At 61.5% G+C, this 14,661-nt stretch overlaps 3 protein-coding genes across 3 annotated transcripts; 2 read left to right on the top strand and 1 right to left on the bottom strand.

Moving 5' to 3' along the window:
- Positions 1 to 84: 84 nt before the first annotated feature.
- Positions 85 to 1,652, top strand: EXOSC6 (exosome component 6). The gene is given in 2 exon segments (XM_036390571.2): positions 85 to 243; positions 245 to 1,652. Coding segments are annotated over 2 exon segments (849 nt in total). The 5' UTR covers positions 85 to 129; the 3' UTR covers positions 980 to 1,652.
- Positions 1,653 to 2,108: 456 nt separating this feature from the next.
- LOC118691403 (C-type lectin domain family 18 member A-like) lies at positions 2,109 to 6,781 on the bottom strand. The gene is made up of 12 exons (XM_036390569.2): positions 6,423 to 6,781; positions 5,647 to 5,738; positions 4,870 to 5,094; positions 4,707 to 4,804; positions 4,126 to 4,247; positions 3,929 to 4,036; positions 3,669 to 3,761; positions 3,438 to 3,544; positions 3,169 to 3,298; positions 2,995 to 3,091; positions 2,825 to 2,916; positions 2,109 to 2,672 (listed from the first exon to the last, which is right to left on the bottom strand). Exons 1-12 carry the CDS (start codon positions 6,520 to 6,522, stop codon positions 2,635 to 2,637), a joined length of 1,302 nt encoding a protein of 433 aa, XP_036246462.1. The 5' UTR covers positions 6,523 to 6,781; the 3' UTR covers positions 2,109 to 2,634.
- Positions 6,059 to 11,976, top strand: LOC118691404 (fibulin-7-like). The gene is given in 12 exon segments (XM_054516178.1): positions 6,059 to 6,522; positions 6,701 to 6,738; positions 8,195 to 8,396; positions 8,831 to 8,987; positions 9,151 to 9,321; positions 9,491 to 9,616; positions 9,771 to 9,829; positions 9,831 to 9,894; positions 9,986 to 10,123; positions 10,213 to 10,351; positions 11,517 to 11,766; positions 11,768 to 11,976. Coding segments are annotated over 10 exon segments (1,284 nt in total). The 5' UTR covers positions 6,059 to 6,522; positions 6,701 to 6,738; positions 8,195 to 8,327; the 3' UTR covers positions 11,879 to 11,976.
- The last annotated feature ends 2,685 nt before the right edge of the window (positions 11,977 to 14,661 follow it).

The following is a 14,661-nucleotide window of genomic DNA, read 5'->3' as shown; positions in this document are numbered from 1 at the left end:
TGTGCTCCCCGGCTCTGGAGGCGGGACGGGACGGGATGGGGTGGGCTGGGATCCCGCTGCCAGTCACAGCTTGTGCCCGCCTCCTGCTCGGGCCCGCCCCGCCGCCGCCTTCACGGCGTCCCGCCGACCATGCCGCTGGATCACCGCCGCCTGCGCGGCCCGGAGGAGTCGCAGCCGCCGGCGCTATGGGCCTCGGCCGCGGCCGAGGATGAGGAGGACGAGGAGGGCGCGGGGGCGGCGGCCGCGGGACCCCTGTGCCCTGCGGCCGCTGTTCGCGCGGGCCGGGCTGCTGAGCCAGGCGCAGGGCTCGGCCTACGTGGAGCTGGGCAGCGGCACCAAGGTGCTCTGCGCCGCCTGGGGCCCGCGGGAGGCTGCCGAGCCCGGCCCGGGCCGGCTGATCTGCGAGTTCCGCCGGGCGCCGTTCGCGGGGCGAGGGGCGCGGGGCCGGCCGGGCGCGGCGGCGGAGCGGGAGGCGGAGCGGGAGGCGGCGGCGGCGCTGCGGGAGGCGCTGGAGCCGGCGGTGCGGCTGGGCCGCTACCCGCGGGCCCGCCTGGCCGTCAGCGCGCTGCTGCTGCAGGACGGGGGCTCGGCTCTGGCCGCCGCCGTTAGCGCCGCCGCCCTGGCGCTGGCGGACGCGGGCGTGGAGATGTACGACCTGGCCGTGGGCTGCGCGCTGTGCCGGCCGCCCGCGCCCGCCGCCTCCTGGATGCTGCAGCCCGCCGAGCCCGAGGAGCGCCGCGCCGCCGCCCGCCTCACGCTGGCCCTGCTGCCCGCCCTCAACCAGGTGTCGGCCGTGCTGGGCGGCGGCCGGGGCGGCCCGCCCGAGGACTGGGCGCAAGCCCTGCGGCTCGGCCTCGATGGCTGCCACCGGCAGTACCCGGTGCTGCGGCAGAGCCTGCTGCGGGCCGCACAGCGCCGCGATGCCGCCGCCGCTGCCACCGCCGCTGCCGCCGCTGCCGCCGCCGCCACCAGTGCCTGAGTGCCCGTGAGACCTGCATACCCCAGTCTGGGGATGGGGCATCTCCCAGAGGCCGCCCAAGCTGCTTTCAATGCTGCCGGAGACCCCTGGAGCCTGCCTGATCCACACATCACTGTTGGGGATTAAAATAAGTTTATTTTTAGAATCTTAAAAGTTTATTAAGTTTAACTGTTACTGCTGGTGAACCCCCTGATCCATGCCTGATGCCGCTGGAGAGTGGATGAGCCAACCTTTGCACTGCTGGAGACCCAAGAACTGTGCCCAAGGACACGGGAATCTGCACCCCCCACACACTGCCCGAGCACCCCAGAGTGCACCTGAGAAGCCCTCGTGTTGCAGGAGACCATTCTCAAGTGGCACCACAGGACCCAAACAGCCTCGCACGCTGCTGAAGCCCCCAAGAACAATCTCCAGATTGCCTCAGCAGCCAGAGCCTACCCGAGACCTCCCTCCGAGCAATTGCTGGCACTCTAGGACCCCACATCTCCACCCAGGCTGTAACCCTCATTCCAAGCTCCTCACCATATCCATCTGTGCAAGCAGCACAGGCAGGAACTACACCATGGCATGGACTGTACATCCCTTGGACTTCTTGCCCAGACAGTGCTTCAGGGTGGCAGAGTTGCATTTTGTTGTTTTTTTCATAATAATAAATAGTACTTTTTCTGGTGAGTCTTCTGCCTGCATGGGCCTCCTGGGGCCTCTGCCAGCCATGGGCAGGGGTGGAAGGATGTGCTTCTACAATCGGGTTCACCCCCTCTGCTCTCACTGTCCTTGAGGAGTTCAGCGGGAGCTGGGTGCTTCCTTGGAATCTGATTATTCCTGGGGATGGAGTGGAGCAGGTGGTGTTGTCTGCCAAGCTGCACCGTGGTGGGCTTGCACCCAGCACATAGGGTGCTGTGACTTGGGGCCATCCTGGGGCTGGAAGAAGCAGCTCTTGGCTAACACCATCTCTCCAAGGCAACCCCACATGCTGAAGATGTGTTCAGCCAAGGCTGGCCTTAGCTCCAGCAACCCCAGAACCCACTCCAGAGATGAAACTGGAGGTTCCATCCAGTGCAGGCAGGATGTGGACTGTGGCTAAGGAGAGTCTGGTTGGCTTAGGGGAGGAAAATGAGACAAATTGCTCTTCCCGAAGGAGAGAAGGTCTTTATTAATGACCAGGCAGATGATGAAGGAGCAGGTGAGGGTGAAAAACCCACCAGGCTGGGGCATTCTCACCCAGGTTAGGACAATGGCTCAGAGCTGAGCCTGGTCCTGAGCTATGCCAAGGTCTGCACCCCCAAAGAGCCCCCTTGGCCCCTTATAACACTGAGGCCACAGTCCAGACACAGCCCAGCTGCCACTTTTGGAGGAGGATGCTTTTGTACCTGGCTGCTGCACAGGATATCTCCTGCCCAGGGTGTCACAGAGTGATAGTGGCAGAGGAAGGTGAGGGGCAGAAGAAGATGCTGTGTCAGGGATGCTAACGTACAGCACACCCCTTCTTGCCAGGTCCCAGTGCCATGGGTCCCCTCAGCCCCTCATTCCCTGCACAAGTGAGCTGTGCAGAGATCCTCCTGAGCCATGGTCTGGGCTTTGCACAGCACCAGGTTCCTCCTGAGCCCCAGGTTCAGCACAGCAGCCAGCGCTGGCCAGTTCCCAGGGCTGCCAGCTCAGGGGTCCCGCTGCCACAGGGCGATGTGTTCCTGGGCTGCAATGGCAACTGTAGAGTCAGTGCCTCCCACCCCAGGAGAGACACAGAGGTCTGGGCAGGGCTGGCAACAAGGGACAGACACAGCAGAGCAGGGGATTGGCAGCTCCAGGGCCCAGCAGGCCCAGGAGGGCTCCCAGCTGCCCACTCACCGAACTGGCAGATGTACCGGTTTCGGGTCTTGCAGCGCTGGTCATTCCAGTTGAAGGCGGCTGACGCTTGCATCTCCACACAGTTCCCAAACCTGTGTCCCACCAGGATGGTGGTGAAGCCAGCCAGCAGTGACACCATGCAGAGTTTGGTGTCCTCTAGGTCCACTTACCCCTGGTTGTCTGGCTGCCCAAAAGCGAAGCTGGTGAACGAGGATGGCTCACCCACATCCCAGCGGAAGGAAGCCTTGGATGTCTTGTAGGTGAGACCTGGAGGGGCAGGACCTGGGTTAGCATGTCTGCCAGCACCCCAGGCACTCTGCTCCCTGCCTACTGCTGTCTCTCACCAATCCAGAAGTTTCCAGTCTCAAAGTCAGTGTCTGTCACCCTGTTGCCCATCTCCAAGCGACTGAGGTAGAAAGCCAGGATGTCCTGAACCTTCTGGTTTCTTATCTGGGCCAGCATCGCTCCTTTCTCCTGTGGGGAAGGGAGCAAGTCTGCCCCACCTGCATGGCCCAGCACTGCTCCAAGCAGCGGAGAGATGCCCAGAGGCACTGCAAGCGTGGGTGGCACTTTTCAGCTACACAGAGATGCTCGGAGCACCCCAGGAGTTCACCTGACATTTAATTTTGGCTCCATAGTAGGTGTCAGCTTCAGGGGACACCATGAAGCAGTCGCTGTCTATCCGCACGTCACAAGCATGGAAGGGGAAATGGATCTTTGCTGGGGACACAGGCAGGAGCAGGTGGGTCCTTGTGCCAGCAGAGAGGGGCCCACAGAGAACCCTTTGCCCCGCTTTGGGGTGCCCTGCCTGTGGATCACAGCAGTGCAGGGGGCACAGACTCACTGCCGCACTCAGCTCCTCCGTATCCCGCGTCGCAGAGGCAGGAGCACTCCTCCTTCCTGAACCTCCCGTGGAGGCACTGCCCGCTGCACCTCACTGTGGGCACAGCACTGCATTAGCTGCCAGGGGCCTCAGCTGGCCATGTCCCCTGTGCTGCCCACACTGCGCCGGCTGTGCCTGTGCATGCCCTGCACCAACCCTGTGCTCACATGCCCTGCAGCAGCCACGCAGAAGGCTCTGAAGGCTGCACGGTGCCCTCTCACCTTGGCAGTACCTGCCCGTGTAGCCGGGGGGACAGGTGCACTGGCAGCTGCTCATGTCGAGGCGCCCGCTGTTCCTGCAGCTCATGCGACAGGGGTTCCTGGGCACCTCTGGAAACACCAGAGTGACACTGGGGCATCAGGGGTGGAGGCAGCATCTCCAGGGTCATGCAGAGGCCATGGTGACAGGGGGGACTCACCGCAGAGCCCGCCGCTGTGGTCCCAGGACTTGAAGCAGCCAGAGAGGCCAGCGGTGCAGAGGGAGCACCAGGGTCCCTGCTTGTAGGGCAGGATGGGCGTCCCGGCCACTTCCCAGTTGCCCCTAGCCCCACAGACAGCTGGATGAAGATGCCCCACCCACCCGGGCAGGCCACACCCCTTTCTGGGGCAAGCCCGCACCCACCTCGCTAAGCCACACCCATTTCTAAATCACCGCCCCGCCCTCCTTCCCCAGCCCCACCCACTTCCAGCACTCGGTCCAATCCACAGCACATAACTCGGTCCGGAACATCCAAACCCTCGCTCTTCTAAAACACGGCCTATTTGCATTTCCAAGCCCCACCCACATCACCCAGCCCCACCCACTTCAGTGCACAGTCCCACCCACCACCGGGACAAGCTCCTCCCCCCCGCCGCACATCCCATAGGTCAGCTCATGCCCCGCCCTGGTTGAGACCCCACCCACACCACTAAGCCCCGCCCCTCTCAACCACACCCATCACGTCGCGGGCCCCACCCACAGCCCCACCCACCACGCCCCGGCCCCACCGCAGCCCCTTACCCCGGCGAGTAGGCGCACACGAAGGCCTCGCTGGGGCCGTGGGGGCCGGGGCAGCGGTGCCGGCCGCAGCCCAGCTGCCCCGCTGTGGCCCACACCAGCTGTGGGAGAGCGTTTGTCACGGGGGTCCGGTCCCCAGCAGCCCCCCCGTGCTCCTCATGCCCACCTGGGTGTAGTGGCCGCAGGTGGCATTGCTGGCGCAGCGCCCCGTCCTGTAGTCATAGCGCTGTCCCTCGGCGAACCAGAGCTCCAGCACAGCCCCGAAGCTGCCCGCGCCCGTCGGCAGCAGCTGCTCGCTCCAGCCCAGCTGTGGGGCTGGCGGTGGAGCGGGGCCCTGCAGGCAGCTGGCTGCCCGTGCCCCCGCCCGCCGCCCCAGCTCCTCGCTCCACTCCTGCGGGATGAGCATGAGCCACCCAAGGAAGAGCCCCAGGGGGTATGGGGACCACCAAGATGGTCAGTCCGGGAGGTGACTGGGGGACATCAGAGGCTCGACAATGGGCAATGCTGCAAGGGACCTGTCCTGCCCCTGGTGTGGGCAGCTGGGGGTGATGGAGGGACATTGAGGGCCACCACAGGACATGGGAGACACCCCTAGGGACCAGCCCTGCCTTTGGTGTGTTCAGGTGTGAGGTGGTCGGGGAATATCAAGGGCCATGATGGGGGACCCCACAAAGGACTCCAAAGAGCCCTGCTGTGTCCTTGGGTGATTGGGAAGCATCAGAGGGACATGGGGGGGACACCAAAAGGCACCTCAAGGGATCAGCCCTGTTTTCAGTATGCCCTGGATGTGGCAGTGACATGCTCTTCCCCAGGGGCCCCACACCAGCCAGCGCTTCTGCTTCATTAGCGTGTTAGCAAACTACTGTGTGTCCTCCCCGGGCATGGGCAGGAAGGTGAATGTGACATCAAAAGTGGGGGACACGGAACCTGCAAGGGTGCTCACCAGCTTCTGCATGTTGGCAGCAGGGGGCTGCACTTTGCTCCTCAACTTGTTGTGCAGCGAGAGCACCAGGAAGGTCTCCTTCGTGCTGAGAGCTGGGGGGACAGCAGGGGATAGGGCAGGGACCGAGGGGGCTGAGGTACAAGTGCCCTCCCCGTATCCCTGGCTGAGGCCAGACCCTTCAGGAGGCCGTGGGAATTCCCCCTGAAGGGTCCGACCGCAGCCGGGGATACCGGGAAGGCACCCGGATCTCCATGGAGACTTGAGGGGAGAGAAGAAAGAGCTTTTGGGCTGGGAGCACAAAAGGGGCATGGGGACGAGGGGGGGGGCAGCCCGCTGGGCCCCCGTCTCGCACGGGTGGGCTGAGACTGCCAGGAATGTGCCCCTCTGCCCCCCCGCCTCTGTCCTGCCAGGATCCAGACCCCACTGGGCAAGACCCATCACTAACCCCCATCACCAGCTGCAGGACCCCCAGCCCCATTCCATAGCAGGCTCCATCCCATTCCCAGCCCCAGAGCCCCCTGGTTCCATTGCAACACCAGCCCCAGAGCCCCCCAACTCCATCCCATCACCAAGTCCATGCCCCTTCTCCCAGCCCCGTTCCATCCTCAGCCCCCATCACCCACCAAGCCCCCCACTGCCATCCCTGGGTGCCATCACCCAGCCAGTCCCCCACACATCTGGTCTGGCCCAAGGGGACGGTGCTCAGGGTGCACTCATCCCCCAAACTCGCTGCCTCCCAGCCCTGCTGCCGGAGAGGCAGCCCCTCCACCAATTACCTCCCGGAGCCAGCGGGGACAACTTTTCTGGAGCATCCGATCTCGTCTCACCCACTCTCCACACCAGGAGGCTGCAAACCAGCAGGACCAGGAGCTTCATGTAGGTCCCGGGATGTGGGGAGCAGACCCCAATCTCCGGAGGGAGGGCTGGGGAGAGCCGAGCTGCCCCGCAGCAGCCCCGGCTCTGGGGCGAGCTCGGCCGTGCGCTCCTGCGTGCGTGTGTGTGTGTGTGTGTGTGTGTGTCTGGTTGCAGGATTTGATCCTATTCAGGACTCCAGACAGGCACCGCTGGGCAGCGGGAACAAAAGCTTGACGGGTGAGTAATGGCTCTGTCAAAACAGTTGCTCGCTGGAGCGAATGTGGCAGACAACTCCCGGGGCCCCGGGCTGCAGCCCCGCCGGGATGTCCCGCAGCGGGGTCAGCCCTCCGTGCTCTGCCCCAGCCCCTCTGCCCAGCCCGGGTCGGGCTGTGAGGGCAGCAGGAGCAGGGGTCGCTACCGGCACCCACTTTGGGACACTTGGAGACTGGAAGCCAAGGGGCTGGGGCAGCAAGGGGGCCCCTGCTGCCAGCCTTCCTCCTGCCCCATGAATTAAACATGCCGGGGAGGTAACACACACCGTGCAGGCACGAAGCCAAATACCCGCTCCGGAGAGCTGGGCAGCGTGGTTACAGGGTGGGAGGATGTGAGAGCCGGGGGCCGGCGGCGGGAGAGGTGCTGGGCACAAGGGGGCCGTGTCTCAATGGGCACCTGGATCAAGCAGGGGTCCCACAGCCCAGGCTGCTCAGGGGGCTCAACAACACCATGAGAGCTCTGCACCAGCACAGGGCTTTGCAGAATCCATGGCAGGTGCTCCCCTGGCACAGGGCAGAGGTGAGGGCTTCAGACATCCTTGCTCAGGATTCTGCAATGCCAATTTTGCAAGGCAGGAGGGACTGGGAGCATCCTACACACCAGCTGTCAGGACTGAGCTGGGTGTCAGCATAAATCCAGCTGTAAATGCTTCAGTTCCCTCAGCCTGAGTCTAAAACTGACCCTGGCCTGAACCCTGGCACTAACGCCAACCCCAACTCTCATACAAACTCTCTTGCTAAAATGGATCTGAACCCTTGGCACTGATCCTAACACTAACAAAAAAACTAACTTCAGCCCTAACAATTACTTTAATGCTAATCAAAACATTAAACTTAATGCTAACCCCTAACCTAACACTAATGCTAACCCCAACTCTAATCCTAACCCTAATCCTAACCTCATCCCTAGCCCTAATGCTGACTCTAATCCTAACCCTGACCCTTATGGGTTAATGTGGACTGTAACACCAACTGCACCCCAGTTCCAGGCTGCAGCAGCCCCCTGGGGTTCCCTCTGAACTCCAGCCAGGGCTGAGCTCACCCCAGCAAAGCTGTGAGTCTGCAGCATTCCTGGGCTCCCCTTCCCAGTAGCCCCAGCCCCACCAGTGAGCAGAACCCCCACACAGACCCCAAAGTCATCTTTTCTCCCAGGAGACTTTCCCAGGCTTAGCTGGTGCACGGGATTAGCCTCATCCTGCATCTCTGCGTGCTGGGGAGCCCCAGAGCCAGGACTGGCCGTGTGGTGAGCCCGGCACCGCCGGTACCACTGTGAGTGCCGTGACAGCCACCGCCTGGCCCCGATATCTGCCGGCCCTGGGACATGAAAGGCCCCAAAGCCTCTGATGTGCAGAGAGGGAAAGGAACGGAAGGGAAGGGAAGGGAGAGGCTAGAGCCAGTGCCAAGGGGGAACTTTCCTACAGCTCGGCCTCAGGCAGGGGAAAAACCAACAAACACATGGGCACAGGCTGCGGATAAATCCCTGCGAGTGCAGGAGTGCGGCTGTGAGCAGAAACAGACCGTCAGCGTCCTGCCCCTGTAGTCAGCCCCAGCGTGATGCTCCTCATCCCACTGCCAGCCTGGCTGGCCCTGGGCATCCTGCAGCTGCCCCTCGGCAGCTCCCAGGTAAGGACCTGCATTCCCTCCCCTCCAGCCCCCCAGCAGACCTCCCTCTCTGTGCTGCTCAGCACCCACCTCTCACACCCCAGCACCCCGGAGTGGGGAGTACGGCACAGCCACAGCACCTGTAGAGCTGCCAGGGCCAGGGGGATGGTCATGGGGCATTTCCCCTGCAGCAGTGGAATGATGTTAAATGCACTCAGGGCATGCAGCTTCTCCACAGCATCCAAGTGCCAGAGCAGGACCGGGAGGTGGGGGCTGAGGCTGGAGCAGACACACAGCCAGGGTCAGACCCCAGCCAGGATGGGAAGGGGCTCTGTCCAGGGCAGGACATCCAAACCAACCCCAAAGATGCTGCCTGCTCGGAAGGGTGCTCCCAGGCTATGGCAGGGTGGCAGGGGAACCCAGCAGATGACTGAGGCATGTCCATGATCCCCCAGGAGTGCCTGAACCAGCAGCGAGCGCTCAGCGTGGTGCGGCAGATGCAGAAGCTGCTGGTGGCACAGGAGGCCGCCCACCTGCAGGGCACCCGCGGGCTCCGGCACCAGCTCTCCATCCTGCAGAGCCACCTCCAGAGAGCGGCCACCAAACGCAACGGTAATCCTGGCTGGTCACCACCACAGGTGACATTCCCTCGGGGCCAGCTCTGATCCCTGGCCCCACACAAACAGCCCAGGCAAGGGACCCCCAGCTCCCTGTCAGGCTGGGGTTGGCTCCAGGCTGGCAGTGCCCATCCCCACCCATGTCTGTCTGTCCACAGAGATCTGCCCACAGCTGGCAGTGCCCCTGAATGGACGGATGCTGGGCCGGAGCCTGCGGGTGGGCCACGAGGTTCACTTCATCTGCGACGCCGGCTTCCAGCTGGTGGGCTCAGAGACACGCACCTGCCGGCACAACCGCACGTGGAGCGGCACCCAACCCTTCTGCAGAAGTGAAGTGGAGCGGGGCTGGGGTGCCATGAGCTCTGCCCTCCCTACGGGCTCCTCTGCCACCCTGAGCTCTGGGGTTCCATTGCTCTGCCCAGAGGCTGCAGCAATGGGCACCGGGTTTGAGCAAGGGTGCACCTCTCCAGCTGATGCTCATGAATTCCTTCTCCCTAGGTACTGATGACTGCTCCAGCAACCCATGTGCCAACAGCGGGACCTGCGTGGATGGCAACCAGAGCTACACGTGCCTCTGCCCCCCAGGCTGGTCAGGCCCCAGCTGCCAGAGCCCCATCTACTCCTGTAGGTGCCTGGGTTTGGGCTGCGGAGGATGGGGATTCCCATGGGGACACTACCTGGCCATGCTGCGCCTGTCTCCCCCTTCCCTGGCAGCCCCCCAGTACCTTGGCCCCACCATCTCCCCATGCCCCAGCATGACACTTGCTGTCCCCTGCAGACTGGGTGACACTGAGCAACACCTCCTTCAGCCGCCAGCCCCGCTGTGCCGAGGGCCGCTCAGGGCTCCCGGCGCTGCAGCTGTGACACCGGCTTCCAGCTGCAACCTGGTGGCGTGTGCCAAGGTAAAGGGGGGTGAAGATGATGAGATGATGTAGCGCAGGAAACCAAGGTGGCAATGGGACCTCTGGCCATTCCCCACTTTGTCCACCCTAGATGTGGATGAATGCCAGCTGTACCAGTCCAGCCCCCAGACGCAGATTTGCCTCCATGACTGCCTCAACCTCCCTGGCTCCTACCGCTGCCTCTGCCCCCCTGGGTATCTGCTCCACGCTGACCGCAATGCCTGTGAGGGTAAGAACCCAGGATGCAGGGCAGGGAGCCTGCCACGGGGAGAGGGGTGCAGTGGGGACAGCCCCACTCACTCTGTGTCACCACCACAGATGTGAATGAGTGCACTGGGAAGCAGCACAACTGCAGCCAGGGGGACCTCTGCATCAACACCTTTGGGGGCCACCGCTGCGTGCGCCCCAAGTGCCCTCCACCGCGCCACAACACCAGCTATGTCAAGACCTCTGCCTTGTGAGTACCCTGCTGTGCATGGCTCGAGTTGTGTCATGCCCTGTCCCAGGGTGATTGGTCCTGTTGTGAGCTGGGGGCTGTATTGTGTCACCCAGAGGCAGCAGGGAGAGTAGCAGGCAGCACTGGTAGCACATTGCCACATGGGGTGCTCAGGTGTGCTTGGCATGTTCCCCAATGGTCTTGGGATGCTGGGGTTGCAGGTGGGAGCACCCCAATATGTGGTGGCTTTATTCAGGATCCTGGCCCCTCTGAGAGTCCCAGCCTGGGGGGAATAATGCTGATTTTCCTGTGCTGCACATATATGTCGTGCCATCAGCTGCCTTCAGCAGTCCCACCCATCCCACTCTTGAGCTTAAACTCCTTTGAGCTTAAACTGCTTTGTGCCACCAAACAGAGGAGCATCCCTGATCCTGACAGATTCCTCTTCAGGAGGCACGTCTGGCTCCATCCCTGGCCTTCAGCTGGGACTGTGGCACCCACCCAGGCCCAGCCTCAGAGTGTCACCCAGAGCTGTGTCCCTGCAAGCCACAGCATTTGCCTGGCAGAAACAGGGATGAGGGAGAGATCTGATGATGGGCACACCTGGATGTGACTGTCTTGGGTTGTTCTTCCATAGGACAGACAGCGGGGCTGGAGGTGGTGCCTGTGGCATGGGCTGGGCTTGTGTGCAAGGATGAGGGCAGCACCTTGAGTATAGTGGGTATTTTTGCCCCACGAGCAAAAACGAGAGGAGAGAATGATGCATCTGAATCCATCTTATCAGAAGGCTAATTAATTACTTTATTATACTGTATTATATTACATTATATTACTTTACATCTAAACTGAATCTGCTAGGCACTCCACTGCACTCCACTGCACTGAATCTTGTGGCTGTCAGCTGACAGTCCTCACACACACACACACACACGCTTGGCCCTGATAGGCCAAGGAAACAAAACACCACCACTTTGGGTAAACAATCTCCATACTGCATTCTACTTTTGCACAAACACAGGCGCACCAAATTAGATAAGAATTGTTTTAATCATTCTCTGAGGCTCAGAGAATGTGAATCCCAGAATTTTCTTGGGAAAATTGCCTTGCTTTTCTCTGTGAGGAGAAACGTGGCTACGCCGAGAGCCCAACCACGGCACTGAGCGGTGGCACCCTTCTCTCCTGGCAGCCAGTGCGAGCGGAACCCCTGCCCCATGGACAGCCGAGCCTGCCAGCTGGCTGCCAGCTCCATCTCCTTCCACTACCTGCCGCTCCAGGCCAACCGCACGGTGCCCCGTGTCCTGTTCAGGATGTCCACCACGCGCTCGCTGGGGGACAGCCTGCGCTTCGCCATCGCGGGCGGGCACGGCCGGGGCGTCTTCGCCGTGCGGCGCTCGGACCGGCACACGGGAGAGCTGCTGCTCACCAGCCCCGTGGCAGGGGCCGGCCACGCTGGAGGTGGAGGTGGAGATGAGCGAGTTCTCCCACAAAGTCCTCCTGGGCAAGCACATCTTCAAGGTCACGGCCTTTGTGTCCCCTTATGTGTTTTGATTCCTTTTGGATGCAGGTATGGGGCCATGCCAGGGCCTCTCCTGGGGAGGAATGGAGCAGGTTCAGCTCAGTGGTTCCAGTTTTTGTCCCACTGGAGATAGCCCTCTGCCATAATGCTTTCTAATAGCCATCACAGCAAAAACTGTTTCCCTATAGGAAAAATCCCATGGGCAATGGAAGGGCTGGCCTGGGGGTGCCTGCCTCTGCCAGCCCCCTTCCTCTCTGCCCACATGGCACACAGAGGGGAAAGACAGAGTGAGCCAACAGCACTTGGCATGCAGATTCAGCTTCTTGTATCTTGTAAACTCTAATAAAAGAAAAGTGGCTATAGGAAGGGTGTCCTCCTTGCTCTATGTTTTGTGCTCCTGTGCAAGGCTCCTGGGGACAGCTGGTGGCTGTGCCAGTGGCAGGGTTGCCTTGCAGAGCTTGGGGTGAGCTACCAGTAGATTTACCAAGCCCATACAGGGTTCACGCCCCTCCCAGCACCAGCTGTTCCTGGGGCCATGCTGAAGAGTCCCCCAGCATAAAAATGGGACATGGGCTGAGCAGATCATCACAGAATGCTTTGCGTTGGAAGGGATCATCTTGTGCCAACTCCACTGCTATGGGCAGGCACAACTTCCAACACACTGCCCTGAACATCCTGCACAGCCAAGACTGTCCTCAGCAGTGCCTGGAAAGCACAGCAGGGCTCCCTGGCCCTGATGAGCAGGGGATAGAGACGGGGCTGTGCTTCCTTTGTGCAGGAGGCTTCCCTCTGCAGCAGCTCTGACACAGGCTGGTGAAACTTGCAGGCTCCCCAGCTCGCCAAGCACTGGAGCTGTCCCCCTGCGCCCGTCTGGAGGAGGGTGCGCTGTGACATGTGGGGTGCAGCGCCCCACACCCCTTGGGCGCTCCCTGTCACCGCCAGCATGGCCAGACCCTGCTCAGGGAGCTCAGCCGAGGGTTGAAAAGGTGACGAGGGCCTTTGGGGACAGCGAGCCAAGGACACGCCACCCCCGGCCACACGCAGAACCCTTCTGAGCCCGGGTCCGGCCAGAGCCCTCGCACAAAGCAGCCGCTGTGCGCCGACACCGGCGGCCCATAAAGAGCTCCTTGTCCCTGCCGCCGGCACCACCACCGGGGCCGGGCTGTGCTCCACCGGGGCCGGCGGAAAAACCGCCCCAGGGCCAGCAGAGGAGCCGGCTGGGCTCGGGCAGGCCGGGCTGGGCCGGGCCGGGCGGGGCGGGGCGGGGCTGGGCTGGGCTGAAAAGCCTCCCCAGGGCCAGCAGAGGAGTGGGCCGGGGCCGGGGCCGGGGCCGGGGCCGGGGCCGGGGCCGGGGCCGGGGCCGGGGCCGGGGCCGGGGCCGGGGCCGGGGCCGGGGCCGGGGCCGGGGCCGGGGCCGGGGCCGGGGCCGGGGCCGGGGCCGGGGCCGGGGCCGGGGCCGGGGCCGGGGCCGGGGCCGGGGAGGCTGAAAAGCCTCCCCAGGGCCAGCAGAGGAGCGGGCTGGGCTGGGGCAGGCCGGGGCCAGCAGAGGAGCGGGCTATGCCGGCAGAGCTGCGTCACCCAAACCCGCATCTGGCCCGTGCCCACTGCGGCCGCGGGCTGGGATGAAAAGAAGGGAATTACAGGGTAAATATTTATCCCTGCACATGAGGTGTCCCAGCCAAAATGGACAAAACAAACTCAGTTTTTTGCGCAGGTTTTATTCTACCCTTGAAACCTTCAGGTACAGCTGGACTAGGCACTAACAGCCACATCACTGACTGCTAATGATAAAAAACGTTTGCAAAGGTCACTACAAGAAGGACATGGAGGTGTTGTGGTGAGCCCAGGGAAGGGCAATGGAGCTGGGGAAGGCCTGAAGCAGAAGTCTGGTGATGAATTAATGAGGGAGCTGGGAGGGCTCAACCTGGGGAAAAGGAGGCTCAGAGGGGACCTTATCACTCAACAACTCCCTCACAGCAGGGTGAGCCAGGGGGGATCGTGTTCTTCTCCCAGGTAACAAATGATAGGACAAGAGGAAATGGCCTCAGGTTGTGCCAGTAGAGGTTTAACTTGGATATTAGGGAAAATTTCTTCGTGGAAAAGGTGGCCAGGCGCTGAGACAGGCTGCCCAGGCAGTGGTGAAATCATCATCCCTGGAAGTGCTCATAGGGTGTGTGGACGTGGTATCTGGGGAGAAGGGTTAGTGGTGAACACAGCAGTGCTGGGTTAGTAGCTGGACTCGATGATCTTTAGAGATCTTTTCCAACCTTACTGCCTCTCTGCTTCTGTTTTCCCAGTGTTCTTGTTGCTTGTCTGGGGATGCACTGAAATGAAATGTTTGCAGCACCAAACCTGCCAGACTTCAGGAAGCATTTGGACAATGCCCTCAGACACATGGTGTGATTTTGGGAGTAGTCCTGGGCAGGGTAAGGAGTTGGACTTGATGTTCCTTGTGAATCCCTTCTAACTCAGGATAATCCATGATTCCACAATCCAGGCATCCCTGGAATCCATCTTGCTGGAATTGCTGATGCCAGACTATGCTAGGAGGGTTTCAAATCCATCAAATTCTATGTTATCCTGGTTGCCCAGGGGTATCCTTTATCGTTCACTGATAAAGCAATCCTTAGTTCCGTGTCCTTTACTTTGTTTTACTTAAGCACAAACCACCACCACAAACCAAAGCTTCCAGTAAAATTCCAAACTCCCCAGTAAAATTCTGCAACCTCATTATGTCACAGTGTAAGTCTGCATATATATATATCAACAAAAATACTACATTTTCATGCCATAAAGACTGGTTGATATAACAGGG

This window comes from Molothrus ater, chromosome 12, assembly GCF_012460135.2.
Source record: "Molothrus ater isolate BHLD 08-10-18 breed brown headed cowbird chromosome 12, BPBGC_Mater_1.1, whole genome shotgun sequence".
Classification (NCBI taxonomy): Eukaryota; Metazoa; Chordata; class Aves; order Passeriformes; family Icteridae; genus Molothrus; species Molothrus ater.
This window is presented reverse-complemented; position numbering and strand designations above follow the sequence as displayed.

What these genes read in the sequence shown, in the direction of transcription:
- LOC118691403 (XM_036390569.2), bottom strand. Translation starts at nt 6,522, where the DNA reads ATGAAGCTCCTGGTCCTGCTGGTTTGCAGCCTCCTGGTGTGGAGAGTG. An exon ending in CCTGCGGCCACTACACCCAG is followed by an intron (nt 4,805 to 4,869) that starts GTGGGCATGAGG and finishes GCTCTCCCACAG; the next exon opens with CTGGTGTGGGCCACAGCGGG. An exon ending in GACTGGAAACTTCTGGATTG is followed by an intron (nt 3,092 to 3,168) that starts GTGAGAGACAGC and finishes CTGCCCCTCCAG; the next exon opens with GTCTCACCTACAAGACATCC.